Below are 18,864 nucleotides of genomic sequence, written 5' to 3' on the forward strand. Positions count from 1 at the left end.
ACTTTCTTTCCTTGAACACAAAAGACTGTTTTTTGCTCTTTTGTATGTAATGACAATAAATAAGGACTGAAACCTTCAAGCATTATAACAAGACACAAAAAACATTAAATTACTATCAGTGTGGCCCTATATTTCAAGCCTTCTGAAGCTATATAATAGTTTTCAGTGAGGCTACTACAAATAGATAATAATTTATTCAGTAGAGAATTGGATTTGTGTGATTCATGAGCATATTCATTTGTGAACTGAATTAATCCATTCACTGAAAAGATTCAAAGGACTCAAAAGAATGATTCGGTCAAGTTTTCAGACTTGTATACTGTTTCTCACACGAAGCTACTGTATCATATGACTAGTGGTCGACCGACACATCGTCCAGTTTTTCTGCTTGGCCAATGTGTTCGAGACTTTTATTTTGACGGACTTTTATTTTTTTTTGTGACACAGTGCTCACATTCTCCCTCTTGTTCGCTGTCGTTGTTAACAGTTCTGCCCTAATACGATAGAAGTCTGTCTAATAATCCGATTGAACGGTTAAACAAAGGAATTATAAATTATAATTATATAATGAATACAGAAAGCATTTTAACAATTGCTTTTATATTATTAGTAATAAGAAAGACAAACATTATAATACTTTCTTGTTTGCAGTCAGCATCATGCAAATACGCATTTATGTTACATTATTAATTTATCTGACGCTTTTTATCCAAAGCGACTTACAATTGCTATGTATGTCAGAGGTCGCACGCCTCTGGAGCAACTAGGGGTTAAGTGTCTTGCTCATGGACACATTGGTGTCTCACAGTGGATCCGAACCAGGGTCTCTCACACCAAAGGCGTGTGTCTTATACAATGCGCCATCAACACCCATTTATATATTTCAAACAAATCTTTGAATTAGTCGGATTTGTACGTACTGAGTTGTATGAACTACTTTTGTGATACATTCAGAGTGCTTGTTCAGTGCTTTATAACCTCAGGCCTCATTCTGTTTTAATTATATACATAGAGATGCACTAAATAAAGCATTATTTTTTATAAATAAATAAAAAAACAATTTTTTACATGAAACATATTATTCCTATATATAATCACTTGAAAACTCCTCCAGTGTATAATCTGTATAATCACCTTTGATGAATTATTGTAATTGTAATATAACAAATTAATATAATTGTAATAATATAATAAAAAACCATCTAAAACATTTTTATGAAAATTATTTGTGATATTTGCAATTAATATATGTAAAAAATAAAATACATTTATAAAGCGTTAACACAGGCGATACATTTTTTTTCAGTTTAGTGCATACAAAATATTTAACGCAATTAATGTAGAGCTGGCCACCCCATTCACAATTGCTGCTTCTATCACTTTTTCTCTTGACAAGAAGTGAATTTATTCAGTCGCACTTCACTTCAGCGGCAGGTGCGAGTCAAAAGAGTGTGGAAACTGTGTACTGTGCTCGCAGCACATGCTTTTCTATTGCATGCACGAAGCCACAGGTGCATGCTGTAGCCTGTATCCTTTTATATCAGAGTGCAAAATAAACGATGTGCATGCAATGTCATGGTCAATTAAGTCATGAATTTACCAAAAAGGCGATTAAAGCTTCCTTAAAACTGTGCATGCATGCAATATATTTTATATGAGTCACATTTAAGAACATGTCTCTGAAATGGTTTTCAAACTGTCCTGGAGCAGCCAAGCACTGTCTCATTCATCTAAGACACCCGATTTAACTTGTTAGCTCATTAAAAGAGACTTTAAGTGGGTCAGAAAAGGTAAAAAGAGATGTGTGTTAGATTTGCGTTACGTTCAGCAGTGGCAGCTCTTAAAGAACTAGCAGCCAAAACAACCTATTAACCAGCTGCTGTGATGTCTATTGATCAAAGGACAAAGAAAAAAAAAAAGAGGAAAAAATAACTTTTAACACTTTAAGGATTCATCTATATTTAATTTAGAATTTAGCGTTTGATAACTTCCATTTCAATGACTGTATATTTCTGCTGAAGGGCACAGCTAAATACTGTATGACATTTTGTATAATGGGTTTATTTGAAGATTGTTGTGAAGAAGTTAACTTAAATTAGAAGTTATTTTTTTTAAGTCTAATAAATGTTAAAATTGATAGCTCTCAATTATACTCTAATGCTGAATGGCTACAGTCAATTGTGTAATATTGGGGGGTTGGGGGGGGGGGGGTAAAGATAAATCAGTATTGGTATCATTGATATTGGCCTTCAGTCATAAAAAAAGATGCCACTAAACAAATATTAAAAAAGATACTGTCTTTACATTGTTTGTACATTAATTTGAAGATTGAATTTAAAATTATCGCAATATAAAAGTATATTTAAAATCTGTTAGGTGCGATTAATCGCGATTAATCATGATTAATTTCCGAAAAATGTGCGATTAATTCGTTTTTGTTCTTTTTTTCGAATGACAGCACTAATATATATTTAAATCACCTTCTGTGTTCCAAGAACAAAAGTCATTGAGGTTTGGAACAACACAATGCAAACAAGTAATTTTCAAAATTTCCATGTTGGGGCGAACCATCCCTTTCATTTTTATATTGTTCCCATTGAATGACTAAAAAATGACGAGCTGTAATACTATACACCACAAAAATAAACTCTGTGAGATGCTGAAACCAATGTGACGCAGTTTGCTTCATATAGTTGGTTGTTTATAGATTGTGCAAGACATGGGAATTGCACAAGAAACAACTAACAGCTAAACACACTTCCTTAAAGTCAGGCTAAAGGACTTAGTGTCTCTTGCACATAGACATACACACACTCACACACACACCTGCTGCTGTTGAAGATGCAGTAAATCCACCGGACTGATCTCCCCAGTGGTGTCACCGTTGGACCCACCCTCTCTTCCTCCGCCGTCTGATTGGCTGCTTAGGCTGCTGACTCCATTTTGATTGGAGGGTGTTGTTCGAATGGTCTCAGTTGCTGATTCTACCATCATCACGTGGCACCTTGGTAGGGGGGTAAAAAAAAAAGAAAAAAAACAATATTGAATGACCATCAAGCATTGTTGGAAGAGTTTTACAATCTAAGTAGGCAATGCATTTTATCACAAAAGCAAATATACACACTAAACAACAGCACGGGTTCACAATCAGCCCCATCAAAAGTGTTTATCTGCTGTAGAAATACAGTGACACAGCTGCTAACCTTGATAAAAACATAGTAAACAAGCGGTGCTCCATACATCCATTTGGATATACGTAAAGAACCACCTGAGCCTTTGAACAGCCAATGGCAGTCAAGGACACAAACGCGGAGGAAGGCACAACGAAGGTCTGCCTGAAGAGATACTTGTGTCGAACCAAAATGGCATTGTCCCATGAAAGACTGGCGTGCTTTTCCCTTTACCAAAGGTTGCAATACAGTGCATCAACTCTGAGCGAAGGACATATGTCTTTGACAGAAAGTGTTGATGCATCCACCAGAGTGACAAAAAAGCCCTTTTAATTAGAAAACCTGGGCTCAAAAGAAACACCAACGTTCCGTGCACCTTATTATCAGCAGTAAAAAAACACAAGCAACTTCCAACAGAACAGGAATGCATTTACCGCTTTAAGAGGTGAAGAGAGTCTAAGAAGAAAGAAATAAGCCTTCAAATGAGTCCTCCGCTATTAAAAGAATGACTATTTTAATGTAATTTTTATTTTAAAAAAAAATACATTAAGCATGCAATTCTCACATAAAATTACTTGAATACACCTCTTTCATGTATGATTTAATATAACTAATAAATTAATATTTTTATTAATAAAAAAAGAAAAAAGCCAATATAAGAATGACATTCTTGAAAAGAAAATTAAATAGTGATATATTAAATAGTTTGGCAAGGGTAGTTCAGACCGTATAATATCATATGATACAACTTTTAAAAGGATATTTATTTAATGGTTTGTGAAAATGAATTAATTGGTGTGTGTGTGTATGTGTGTGTGTGTGTGTGTGTGTGTGTGTGTGTGTGTGTGTGTGTGCGTGTGCTTGACTTTGGAAATCATATTGAAAATATTTCTGGTTATACCACGTGAAATGAACTTAATTAAACCTTTTTTTGAAAATAGTATAAATGTTTTTCATAAACATGTAATACCTACACGGACACACAGCGTACATTTCTAAGAACTCGCTTAAAGTTTAATACACTTATTTGTCACTGGCATGCTTACGAAAGCCATAAGATATTTGTTTAAAAACAAGGATCAGCAACATCGAGCAGATTTTGATTGCATTGTGGGAATGGAACTATCTACACAAGTAGTACGTGTCGTGCAGTAAAGCTCGCCACAACAACAGCTGAAGACTGCTGCGACAGAGATAAAGAAGTCTCTTTACCTGCTTTTACACCCAGATCTATGTCAGGACGTTTTGGAAACTCAAGGGTGCTTTTATGGCTCCAATAAGTTCACAGCAGGAATCACTTTAATGCACCTGGTTGAGGAGTTATATACTTCATCCAAAGCTGTCAACTGAGGCAGTCAAGTGAAACTCGTATGACTGAAGAGGATGCAGGCATGTCTTGTATCATGGGGGATGCAAACCAAAGATGTGGGTAGTTTTATTGCCTGTGGACCCGTAAGGAACTGTAAACCATGTGCGGTTAATTTACATCCACCCAGACCATCTATATCACTCAGATGTGACACGTAGGGAACACCCCAAAAACTCTTCACCTTCTTTTTGATCATATGCAAGAGTCTCAAATTGTTTGAGATACATAAAACTTGTTGCCTACACCATTGGAGCTGCATGGGAGAGCTTGGAGGAGCTGAGCGAGTGTATCACTGCCATATTAACCAGCCTGGGGTGTAAGCAAGCATGAAGCCTTGTCATATCCCGTAATGGGTGTATATTGCTGCTATAATGGAAGGTCGTAAATAAAGCAACCCAATAAATCTGCGCAGGGAACCTCTGATTATGACTGTGAGACAGAAGTTTGCAGCTTTTTGTAATTGTTTTTGGCAAGCTCATCTAAGCTGCCAATGTTGAGGCATGCCGCATCTTGTTTAGCCCCCGAAGCCCCTCTAGCTGAACCCTGACCTGTGAGAACTGAGGAAGATGCATTTTTCTTCTAAGGGGAAGTGAGGGATACAGAAAGGGTGGGCGTTGTTCTTCAGATCGAAGAGATAAAAATGTGCATTTGGGGGAAGGCAAGGTTTGCCTTTTAATTGGGACGGAGGGGAAATGGGACCAAACTTGCCTTTGCTTCAGGGACAAACACACACACACACACACACACACAAAAAAATAAAAATTCAGCTTGCAACAGATAAAGCACAAATTCCAGGACCAGTGTGTTGTAGTGCAATGCGTTTATGTTCTAATATCAGCAGATAGAAAGGGTGGAGGGGGTGGTGATTCATTCTCTATCCTGTTTCTGCAAGTACTGAGGCTGCAACAAGGGATCATGGGAACTTATGTGACTGCCTGTTAAAAGCTGTTTATATTGCTGATGCTGAGTGTTGTTAAGGTAAGACAGCAACACAGGGATAAACATGTCCTTGAATTCTGATTCGGCTCCAGAAGTGCATATTAGCAGTAAAAAACGGAAAGCTTTGAAGTTCTCGTCATTTTTTTCTTATGCATATTAAAAAGGAAGTAACGCAAAAACAAACAAGGTCAGGAAATGAAGAGATGGTGAAACAAGCCACAGTTTATCTCATTCATGACTAAATCTCATCCTCCCTGAAGCAAAGATTCCCCTTTCCCTCCTTTCTCTCTCTGTCTACCCACCAGGCGGCTGCAGTTCCATTCCTGCACTCAGGGTCAGATTCGGTGGCTGGCACGGGAACAGAGGATTCAGAGAGAGCAGGGTTTAAAAGACGCCATCTGAGCCAGGTAGGCCAAGGGGCGGAGGTCTCATGGGTAAATCTCATACAGGTGGGCTGTCATTTTCTAAACCTTCTCAAAATATAGTAAGCCCAACAGGGACTAAAAGCTTCCAGTACTTCAACAGGGTCAGAGGTGAAAGGTACAATAAAAAATGTACATGAATTTTTAATCGGTAATCATTATTAATTCATTAAATATAAAAAAAATGGTGCGATTCAAACTATGATAGATTTCCAACAATCAAACAATATATATAAATACTTCTGCAGGGGAAAGAATCTGTAAATGTTCGAATGATGGCAGGCCTGAAGTACAGATTCATGAAGTGGAAGTGAATGTACCTCTAAACCCGAGTACCAGCTTTTACAGTCTTTCATGTTCGAGTCGATGTTCCAAGAGCTTTGAAGAGGACTAAGACTGTCAGATCCAGCCGGCTGATCCCAGATCAGCACATCTGCAGCTCCAGACTGCAGATTGGACTCGTCGTTCCAGTCCAACTCCTAAACACAAGACCCACTAATGCCCCAAGTATTCAGCACTTCCAGCCTGGATCACTACACCAGGATGAAGATGGTAGTCGGCCAGTGTCATGTTCAGATGGTATGTATGTACAGTGCCAGCTAATCAAATCAGTCTTTATTATTTCAGTTGACAATTAGTATATTTTAAATCCTTCACATAAAAGCTCACTTACTGGCCTCTACGATATTGAATGCTCTATAACGGATAATTGACTATGATACCTGAAATTAAATTTGACATTAAAAATTAAACATTAAACCAGCTAAAGGATTTCCTTCACATTAAAAAGTTTGGTTCAAGGAGCAATGGTTCAAATAATGTAAGGATTCAAGCTGTAACTCACTTGGCAATGTCGTCAGACTGGTCTAAATTGCAACTTTAGCTCTCCTGCACACCAGAGCTCCATTTAACTACAAAGAACATTAGCCAGATCTAAAAGGAAAATAAAACTGGCCTAATACAAGTTGACAACTTTGACAATATTTATAAAAATGGAATACTGCTTTATTCTGCCAATCCTTTCCCACTTTTTTATCACTAACTCATTCATTTACTCCATCTTTCCTGTCCTCTTCTTTATATAGGAACTTTTCAAGGCATATGAGGAACCGTTTCACATTTTTTTCAGTGTTCATTTTTTTTTTTTGTCTTCCTTTGCACCTGTGGAACAGCTTTTTCTGCACGTTATGCACACACTAGCACACACAGACATCCTTCTCTGTATTTTTTTTTTCTTTTCAGCAGCTTACCAGATTAATAACTCTTTATCATGTTAAGCCTTATACAGGTCTATTTATATAAGTCTCACAAAGGCTGTTTCTAGAGCCTTGCATCAGCTTGCAGGAATGCTCTTATTAATAAAACAAAGAAGGAGCCAACATGATTAGTGGAGACAGCCAGAGTTGTGCCAGCACATCTCACGTCTTCTCCCTCAGGCTACAGAAACAACAGTCCCGAAGAGCGTGCCAACCTGTTTGTCAATAAATCTGATTGAGCAACATTAAGTCATGAGCACACGTTACTTACTTGATGTGTTTCAAAACCTAGTGAGCTGTCTATAAAGGGAAAAAATTTCGGTGCACTTTCAACACAAGGCTGTTTTTAATTATGGTGTATTATAATATACCTAATTTTGGCCTATACTGCACAACTATATTCTACTGTAGCTTAAACAGTTAAGCATGGTGCTAGAAATGCATTCAAGGGAATAAAATAAATGTATAGAATAGAATAGAATAGAATAGAATAGAATAGAATAGAATAGAATAAGTTGCTTTAGTAAAGCTCAGTGAAAAGAAAATCAACATGGTGAATGAGGAGAATTTTTTTTTTATTATAAATGCAACTAAACAAATTTTATTCAATACTGAGAAGTGTCTATTTAAATATATAAAAATAGAAAAAAATATACAATTATTATTTTATTTTTTTACATTTACAGTATCAGAGTGTCTCTCTGTTAGCTTAGCGAATAGCTAATGTCTGACTTTACTGAAATTAAGTGAGTCATGTCTCCTGTGAGGAATGAGTTTTTCCTAGTGTTTCAAATCAATAATAGGCAGTTGCACAGCTTTTACACAGCGATGTAAAAGTAAGGAGTGACGTTTAGAAACAAAGATACTTTTACAAAAAAAGGTTAAAAAAAAAAGGCAGAACAAAAGCAAACACACTTAATGTTGTTTACTTATTTGCCTAATCAGGAAGAAATGCTCTCAGGACACAAGAGGTCTGGAGGAACACTGGGAACGCGCAGGAACGTGGTCTACGGAAGGATAGGGTGTATTTGTGTTTGCAACTCCAACTGCTAGCCCACGGGGCAGAGGGCAGGTGTGTTTGTGTGTGTGTGTGTGTGTCCGAGTGGTTAGAACACACAGCTTGCGGTTCTTCCTCCACATTTCTCTTCCCTAGACGTATGGTTGGTGGTGGTGGCGGTGTTGGTGAGAGGGAGGGGGCCAGGTATGACTGCGTCAACTAAAAGGCCAAGCCCAGGGAAAGTCTGTCACTGTCTACCATGAAGACTGATAGCAGGAAAACCCAGAGCTGTGAGAGAGTGTAAGAGAGAGAGCGAGATTTAATGAACAGGGTATCTAAAGTAAATCACCACAAGAAAGGGTCTGAAACAAATAAGTGTTCCTGATAATAAAGCAAAGTCTGAATTGCTGGGTGTCTCTTAGCATTTTTAACCTTGGTCCAGCACAGGCCACTTCAAAGGGATCATCTACCCGCTCCTCCCGGGGGGCAAGGCGCACTGGAATATCCTGACAGTAAAGAAGAGACCCTTGTTTGAAGACTGCTTAGCTGAGCACTTATGAGTTCCCTTTTTATGAGCGAAGCTGTTCTCCACTCCACTCCAGAGCGGTTTCCATCCGTGGAAGTGGCACACTGCTCCACTTGGCATTATGACAGAATCCCTTCACGTTGCCACCCACTTGTACACTCACTCACCCCAGGCCTTTAAATTCATCATAAAATGCCAACCGCAACCCTTTCTACTGACGTACTGTGACATTTTAAAGTGAAGCAGGATTTTCCATGAGAAAAAACATGGTTGACATTTATTTATTTGTTCTTTTTTTAACTTAAATTATTTTTATTATTATTTTTACTATTACTATTTTATCCATCAGGAATTGACTGGGTCATGAAAATGGGCAGTATATGAAAACAAGCCAGCCTCGTGGCAAAATGTTACAATTTCGTGCAAATTTCACAGCGTTATCTAAATGAAAACCTACAATTTATAATAAAAAAAGGCATTGAGATGCATACCTAACAAGAGTTAAAATATATATATATATATATATATATATATTGTCTAATCTATATATATAGATTAGACAAAAAAAAATGTTGCTATAGCAATTAACTGAAATAATTTTAAGTTGAAGTAACAAAATTACCAACTGGAAATTAAAAAAAACATACACAACTAAAACTGAAATACAAATGAATGAAACCTAAATAGTAATATTTAGGAGAAAAAAAAAAAGGTAAAATAGCACTACAAAAGGACTAAAGATTTTACTGCATCCATGTCACCAACTTGCCAAAATGCGAAATAGTCATGAAATGTGTCAAGTGTTTGATGAAAAATAAGAGGTTTTGTAAATTCAGCTGAGAAAAACTCATAAAGCCAAAAGTTTTCCTTGCAATAAAATGCAAAACCAAATTGTCCAATAAGACTAGCAATATGCAGTGTCAAGGAAGATTTTTCCATATTGGCTTTTAAAGGAACCAATGTTATATCCAACTGAAGCACTATGACTATGTGTTCACATACCAAATGGAAACACACACAAATGTGAGTGAGTTTAATAATATGAATTGTTTTATCCTAATGCTAAAGATCTAAACTGATTAAACTTTGATAACTGGAATCAATCCCAGGTAAAGGACTGTCCTTGGCCTAAATAATTCACTCTACAGCTGCCTCAATTGCTCCAATTAGATCCCTGTAATTAGTGTACTGCACATTTCCTTGTATGAAGCACAGTTCTTCTAACTACCAGGTAATCATATATACTAAGTCCTTGTAAACATCCTTTTTTTTTTTTCAAATCCCAGATCTTGAGAGAAGGGGTGCCTATGTACAGAAGATAAGCTACAGATCCAGTCGAACTCAACAGCCTCCTCTTGTGATCACATCCAACAGTTCCAGCCAGTGTAAGTAGGAGAGATGGATTTTACCTGCTCATTTCTTGGCCTCAACATCTAAGAATATATCTGTGTGCATGTGCCTTTCCACCATGCTGATTTAAAGAGCACTGAAGGTAAACATTTGGAATGGGCGCTGGTTTATTAAAGACTCAACTGCTTTTACTATCACATCCAAATTCCCTCTCTCTCCTATTAATAAAGCTTAGGACCACCAGTGTCCAAAAATAACCTATTCATTTCCCTATTGCATGGGCTGAGACAAGGGGCACAGGGAAAACGGGAGCGTGGAAAAAGAAAATGGAATGAATGGAATGGTCTGCTTTCATGAGGCTAATAACACAACGTTGATCTTCTGATCATTTTCAACGGGTTTCAGAGTTGGTGTCCTAATTTCAAACTTGGTTTTGTTTTTTTATATTTTTTTTCAACTGAGGTTTTCCTTTTTCCCTAAATCTAAACTATGGCAGATGACAATTAAGGAATTGCTTACCCACCAACTGTCATAAAAATCTGAGGCACTTAAATGACAATTCAATTATCAAGGACATGCCGATATGAAAATAAAAAAAAGTAAGAAAGATTCTCATGGGGGAATGAAAATGAGGCCAAATAAAACAGAGGAGACAATCTGAGAAAACGTGAGTGGAGGAGGCAAGATATGTGTTCATGTGATATCTAATGTACCATATGGCAATCTGATGTGATGCACACCTGATGCAGAAAGAGGCAAAGTCCTGTTTGCCGAGCCCATAAAGATTAGCTTCAATCAGGTAGGTTTCGCTGCAATAGGTAAACACCCCCAGCATTCCCGACTGATGAGATCACTCCTGTGTGTGAGTGTGTGTGACCGGGGCAAACATTTACTCCCCCTGACACCACCATCAGCCTTTTTTCCTTTTGGCCCAAAGTAAGTGATTTTCCAGTCTGCCCTTGATGTTTAAGAGACTGGAGATTTCTATATGAGGCCTCCTATCCATCAGATGAACACAGATCATAGCAAATATTTAGAATAGGTGAGGGGATTTTACAAATGGCCAATTTGCCAGACATTGAAAGCACACAAATGTATCCACTTAGACATCAACCTACAGACAGACAGATACACCAATAATTTCAGAGAGATTATTTTAGCTTATAGATGGATGGATGGATGGATGGATGGATGGATAGATGGATAGATGGATAGATGGATAGATAGATAGATAGATAGATAGATAGATAGATAGATAGATAGATAGATAGATAGATAGATAGATCTTTGTAGGGATCATGTATTGTGTGTGTGTGGCTCTTTAAAGGTGGAGGTCAGCAAGGGCTTGTGGGTCGTGTTAATAGCCGGTGGTTATCCTGTGATCATCTAGATGAATAAAGCCATTTCTCATGTCCTATAACGGTTTAAGAGGCTAATGATGGGGCAAGGGGAGTCTCAAGACCGCTTGAGGCACTAATGCTCAAATTGTATTTAACATGAACAGCAACTTTAATTACAGTGAGAGAGGGAAGATGGGGGCCGAGTTTGAGAGTCAGCTGATCTGGATAAAAAAAGAAAAAAAGACAGTGGGAACAGGAAAATCTGGAGTGAAGCCAGTTCATGTTTTTGGTCCATGCCAACTCAACAAAGCAAAGATGCCTGACAGCATGGGACCAGCTGGAGGAGAAAAGTGGAATAAAATTCCAATGAATATAAAAACATAAATGACATGGTAAAAACTTTTAGTTTTAGCAAAAACAGATGATGGTTTGTTGGTCATTCCATTATTATCATACTATTAAAATCCAATTATAGGTTAGAATTATAGGTTTGACTTTTACAGACAAAAAAATAAATAAATATGAAAATAATTTATTATATAGAAGAAGAAACGGAACTAACTAAAGACTTTAAATGAGGTGATGGGGCAAAGTGATATCTTAATAAGTTCAAAGTGGACATGATATAATTGTACACATCTGCTTTCATGAATGGCACTCTGGATTTCTAAGTTAATTAATTGATTGGATCAGAGTGGGTATAATAAAATACAATTGTATAACTCTATAATAAAAAATAAAAAAAACTTTAGAAGGAGACATGTGGAAAAAATTATAGCATGTCCATTTTTCAAATTAATTGGATTTTAGTACTTCTGAACTTGGTCCAAGGCATCTCATAAGCAATAACTCAACGCCATCTTCAAAATGGCTCCATGCCTAAAGATATTCAAACACACACACACACACACGCACACACACGTTTGTTTCATTATATTAGTGAGGACATTGCATAGACTTTCATTGATTTTCAGTCAGGTTAATGATACTTTTATCCCCTACCTCTTAAACCTACCCCTCACAGAAACATCTGCAAAACACTAGATTTAAATAAAAACATGTTTTGGCCAAGTTATACACCTTTTTATCTATTGAGGATAAAATGTCCTCACTAGTTGGTTGTCATATTATTTCACTATATAAGTAAGGACAATTGGCCCTTACAAGTATAGTCAAACAAGCACACACACACACATTCACAAACACAGGTATTCCTAACATTATGGGGAAATTCCATAGGTGTATAGTTTTTTTTACTGTACAAACTGTTTTTTTTTCCTTATCCTACTCCTAACACATTTTTAGAAACACTTCATTCTGCATGATTTATAAGCTTGTATCCTTATGGGGAACTAAAAAAAAATGTCCCCACAAGGTCAAAATATGGTATTACTATACTTGGGGGGGATATTTTGTCCCCATAATGCAGTGAATACCAGTACACACAAACACACTTTTTTTTTTTTTTGGTTCCTTTATTTCTAGGAGAAAACCACCACAGTTTATAACCAGTAACTGAGAGCAATCAATTGCTAGTAATTTAATATTATATTCTCCAGTAGTTGTTACACTGCCTAATAAAGTTCTCACCAAGAGTAAAAGCTAAAATATTAATTCCATCTTCAGCAGTGCTGATTGCATTAAAAAACGCCTGTTTTATTATTTAGCACAGAAAGGATAATCTTTGTTAAAGTGACTTGAATGCAAATTGGTATCACTAGAACGAACGTTGGAAAAGCATTACTAATTTGAATCATAATAATATCAATAGAATAATTCATAATGTAATATAAATAAATTAGAGAGGTAATTCGTTTGAAATGGATGCCTTCAATTAATGTCTCAGCCCCCCAATGAAAAAAAGAGAGCACATACACCAGTTTCGTAGACAAGAACATTAATTGCTTTAATGTAGTTATTGTTATGAGGTGTCAGAAAGCGTGTAGAATCAGGGAAGAAACTAAACATGCAGAGTTCGCTTTAATATTACATTCATTTTTCACTGCATTTATTCAATATTCATGAATTATGCTTGCTCTCACTAACTTCCTCATATCTAGCGTGAAGTGTTTTTTTTTTTCACTATGAAAACAGCAGCTTGTGTCTCAATTCAATTTGAGCATGGATGACTTTAAAAATCAGTACATGACATGTTGCCTTTTCACCTTGTTCATTTTCCGTTCCTCTCTATGGAACAAGAGTAGCTAGCTGCCTGTGTGTCATTATCAGGCTTATTACACGTCATTAAAATACTGGAAGAACATTCCAGAAGAAATATACACTCTACACCAGGGAACTCTCTCTCTCTCTCTCTCTCTCTCTCTCTCGCTATGCCTTTAGTGACACACTTTTGGAGGTGAGCGCGCGTGTGTGTGCAAGAACGCAGAAGAGACAAAAAAAGAACAATATAATTGGAGAAATGTACGCAGTAATAATAGGTATTCAGAAAATGATAATTCATATTAAACAGGGTGCATAAAGTCAGCCTCATTTGCATGTTTTAGATTATATGCATTTCAAAAGTAATTTCCGCAGGGCATATGAATGACATTAATTCCCGAGTGGTTTCTGCTATAGACCTCAAACTATCAAACACTCAAACATTTAAAAGATGAAAAAAAGAGTACTGCCACATTTGCGAGGGGAGATTTCAAGGTTAAAGTATTTGAATGCATGTTTTAAAGTTCTGTCTAGGATGTTTAAAGTTGCTCCTAGCCTAGTTTAAAGTTCACTAAGCTGTGTTTGGAACAAGACTATTATGAGACTTTATAATCTAAAAATTCAGAACACATATATGTAATGTTAAATTGATGAACGGAGGATTCCAATAACATGAAAAAAAAAACATTCACTTTCAAAAAATTGCTAACTACAATATTAAAATTGTGCCACACACTATATTGTCAGATAACCTAAAATATATGCTAATGAAAAGGTTTTAAGTCAAAAACATTATGTGATATGTATCAATTGACTACTGTATATTAGGTTGAAGCATGAAAGTCTAATTAAGTGTCAGAACTTGTATAAATAGCTCCACAGGGTTTTAAAAAACATGCACATTTTTCCAACTTACAGTATAAGAGTTGAATATGTCATTTCAATAACCTGAAAATATAAAATCCATTACAGATAAATAAATAAATAACCTGGACACAATGTGAAAGTACATACTGTCTTCCCAGACCCTAAACATAACCAAGTCCATCATGCCAATAACTCTAACACGTCACAAGGAGGACTGTGGGTATTCAAAGTGCCAATTTTAATACAGCCCTCCAGCCAGAAGATGAAAGAAAGAGAAAGAGAGAGAGAGAGGGAGATCCCTTTCAGCCTCAAATTCATTTGAAGAGTGAGAGAGAGAGAAAAAAAAAGAGAAAGACTCAAGAGAACCCCTCAGATTTGGCCATTTCATTGGAAAACAGACTCTGGATGCAATTTTTCATTTGATAAGACAAATTTGGCCAAGTCTCATAATGATTCTGATGCATACAAGACTGGGGTTTGAAGACTTATGTCTAGAGCAATGGTTCTCAAATGGTGAGTCTGGATAAGAAAGTAAATTCAAAACTCAATCTTTTCTTTTTTTTTTTTTTGTTAAAGTCAAAGGTGTCTAGTCAAACTTGAACCAAAAACTTGATTTATTTATTTATTTATTTTGGTATTGCATTGGGTCACCACTTAACACCAGTTAACACAATTTGAAAAACCACCAGGCCAACGAGTGAACAAACCAAATACTGTAAATAAGCAAGTCTAAATGATCAATAGGACCTCAACTTACCCATCTGTGTTCACTATATAACCATAAAATAAACCACATGGGAGAAGTGAAGATATGGCATGGGCTGCTTCCCTCTGTGAAGTTTGTGTTTTGTCTTTCTAAATATTATGCTACTGAATGTTTCCCTCCACATGATTATCTCATTATGAATTAATGGCTTGCATGTTGTGATGTGTTTGCACAATTCAAAACAGTTCACGCTAACTGTTAATCTCCCTCGCTACAAGAAAAATAAAACATAGACAAGAGCAAGTCTGGACATCATAATTGTAAGTCGATTATGTTCCTGTGGCTCAGTGGTAGAGCAATGCGTCAGCAGCGCAAAAGGTTGTGGGTTCGATTCCCAGGGAACACATGTTAGGTAAAAAATATTAGCCTGAACTGTAAGTTGCTTTGGATAAAAGTGTCTGCTAAATGCATAAATTGAATTGTATTGAATTGAAATCAGCTTGTTGTGGCATTTAAAAGTCAAGCAGATATTAACAGTTTGGGCAGCGAGTGGAGATTGAGAGTGACTCTAATGAACAGCATGCAGACAATACGCTACCATAATCACCCTGATGATCAAGTTCTGTCCTCTTTGTTTTACGAGTTTCCGCTTACCGTGCTGACAGGCCATGCAGGCGAGATTTAAGGGAAAGAAAAATGGATTTTATGGCATTATCTTATTATATCTTTCTTTCTGTTCTATACTCTTCTTGTAAGATTAGTCTCTTTGTCCTTCTCCAGAGAAGGATACTTGGACAAGTTCAATTACGCAGGGAGAGTAAATGCTGAGGGAACGGGAAGGCTAATACCTGTAAAATTTTTTTTTTTTTTTTTTTTTTTTACCAATATTTTTTTCCTACCATGTTTTTTTATTGAGGAAAATCATGACGTACAGAAAAAACAACAAATGTCTTGTAACAAAGGAATTCACAATGCTTGTATTATCAGCATAGTCCATTTAGCCGGCATCGCACCGGACTACACAAACACCTGAATTAACACCTGACTTAACATGAGTCTCAAAACACCAGCTCAAAACGATGGGTAGTGAAAGTTTGAGTCTTTTTTTTTTTTAAATGGAAAAAGGCTTCCATCTCCAATCAAACCTCGGGCAATGAAGTGCATACTAAAAGAGCTTATTCCAAGCTCCTTACTTCTGACACCAAGCGCACTTGAAAGGCCATCTTTAGAGAAGCAGTTCTGTAATGATAGCGGCAGATAGACTGGACGTGTAAGAGGCATATTCATTCCTTTGGCTTTAATTGGAGAGCTCGCTTGACTGACTCAGAAAGGCTGCTAGTCCGGTCCATAGCCCCTGAGCCCGAGCCCGAGCCCGGGGTCAGCCAGGCAGAGATAACGCCCTTAGTCAGGAGGAGGTGAGCACCAGCACAAAGCCAACAACATAGACACTCAGGCGAAAAGGTATGAGCAAAGGGGGAGGGGGGATCTGAGAGAGAAAAAAAGAGAAATCAATGTGCTTTTAAAAAACAATTAAAGCACATTGATTTCTGTCCACTGTTTCCACAAAAAAAAACATACCAGAGCATCTTGGGTCTTGCCTGTTTTATTCGAACACAATCTGTGGTACTGCTCGAGTTATTGTAATCGTTTCCTCCACAATAGCACCCACCTGTTACCAACATTCCCCTGTACCACCGCAGTTATTCACCATGTATCAAGTCTCAACAATACTACACTAGCTGCTGGTAGAAATCATCGACTTTCAAGACCTGTCTGCATAGCTTTAAACGATTTAGTGGTTCAAAAACAACTAAGAAAACACAGCTTGGAATTATCAAGACGGGACGGGAAAAGGGTGGAGGTCTGGAGGGGGGCGGGCAAACGCCATCTGCTATCTTTCACTGGAGACTTATGTCTCCGACTTCTCTTTCTCCTCTGGCTTTTTTAATACCTTCGAAAATAAAGGAATGGAAAAAACCTGCATATTTGTCATTTCCGATTGTTTACCTTTTTCACGGCAAATTGATTTTTACATCTCCTTTTCCTGGAAGCGTCTAGGAGAAGTTTTAAAGCTTTCAGTTCAGAAGTCATTTAAATGATACAATACTGCTTTTGTCCCTGGCAACTCTGTTTCTCTCTCACTCGCTCTTCAATCACCCAAATTCCAGCATGCATTCTTTTTCTCTCCCCGAGTTCAAGACTGCACGTTTAAAAGGTTCTTTTTTGTCATCTCCTCGTGTCTCTTGAATTTGACTGTTCATCTCAAAGTTGAAAGGACGACTCATTGCATCAGGGCCGTATGATGATAAAGTGGGATGACGTACAGCTTTTAGTTTTTGTAGACGTCTGGTTTCACACACACTGTCACGGACGCGTTATTGGGTTGTTTTTAATCAAAAATCGTGTGTGGGACACAATTGGAGTACTGAGGCCATTCTTATTGTTCAAACTTATATTATCTGCACATAAGCAGAGAAAAGCAAGAAAAGGCCAAAACTTTGAGGGGGGAAAGACTCAAAAACGATAATTTTCTTTGCTGAAAGCATACCAACAGCTGCTAGCCTGTAAAGTAAAATTTTAGAACAACAACAATAACATGGTTTTGCCTGTGCACTGGGAAAAGGGGCATGGTTTTGCATGATATCCATTTGTCTTTAGTCTAAAGACATAGAATTATTCTAATGTCATCCACTAATGTGGTTTCCACACATTTTACGCAGCCAAAAACAAATCCAACAAAAAAACAAAACAAAAGAAAGACACATGCCAGATGCAAAACGCAAATATCTAGAATCCATATGGAATCTCTGAAGTCCTTGATGGTAAAAAAAATGGCACAGGCTCAAAATCTGTGAAGCTGTGAAGCCTTTTTTTATTGTGTATGCATGTACAAATCCTACAAAATAAAGGGGGAATTCATTTTCCCTAAGACCTCTAAAAGTAGATCTCAAAAACCTGTTGAGCTGGAAACATCACTCAACCCCTAGAACTTCAGCAGAGATTAAAAGGCTAAATGGACCGGCATGACTAAACAATTCTTAGTGCAGGGACATGTTCAAAGGCTCTTGGGAATTAAAATCCTCATCAATGCTCCAGCAGAGACAAATCCTTATTTATTTGCTATAATAGGAACACGTCTTACCAGAGCAGCATGAGGTGATAAACTCCTCGCTTTGTTCTCTTCGTCATGATCAAACACATTCCAGCTACTGAGAGCAGTCTGCTTAGGATGCATGTGGATCTCTTACATACTCCATTTTAGGAATGGACAAATGTAAAAACATGAAATTGTAGAGCTTTTTGCGCTCTAATTAATTCCAGAGTACAGTGCAAGGTGGTCTGAACACTTCTGGTGCAGAAATGTACAATTCCGTGTGCAAAACTGACTTTACGTCAACCTGGTTCCAAATACTGATCCAGTTTTGGGCAAAGCTGCCTCACTAATTAAAATAATCCTTTTATGCTTGTCGGATGAATTACAGCTGTATTTGTTATAAAACTGTTACATACAAATAAGCACCGAGAGCACACAATTAAGAGATTATGTGGGTCTGATTGCATGGAAATAGAGGTTGAACCTGTTCATTGTGGTAATTAGGCTAAATAAAATTAAAATGATATTTGTGCCGCTCACAGGTACAGCTGGGACCGGTGTCACGGGGGTCCACTCATCTCCAGAGATTGGATCAAATTGTTGGGCGATTTACAACACCATTCCCACTCAGTGTCAACCAATTAACATTTCCTTAACACCCCGCACCT

General features: G+C 37.2%; 1 protein-coding gene across 1 annotated transcript in view; it reads right to left on the reverse strand.

Annotated features, from left to right (window-relative positions):
* LOC128022380 (forkhead box protein P4) overlaps positions 1 to 18,864 on the reverse strand; it is a 118,332-nt gene that overhangs the window by 77,626 nt on the left and 21,842 nt on the right. Inside the window, exon 2 of the mRNA XM_052609876.1 lies at positions 2,827 to 3,004. Coding sequence (XP_052465836.1) covers positions 2,827 to 2,994 — 168 coding nt within the window. The 5' untranslated portion in view covers positions 2,995 to 3,004. The remainder of the gene's footprint in view (positions 1 to 2,826; positions 3,005 to 18,864) is intronic.

Source organism: Carassius gibelio, chromosome A11 (assembly GCF_023724105.1).
Source record: "Carassius gibelio isolate Cgi1373 ecotype wild population from Czech Republic chromosome A11, carGib1.2-hapl.c, whole genome shotgun sequence".
NCBI classification, from domain to species: Eukaryota; Metazoa; Chordata; class Actinopteri; order Cypriniformes; family Cyprinidae; genus Carassius; species Carassius gibelio.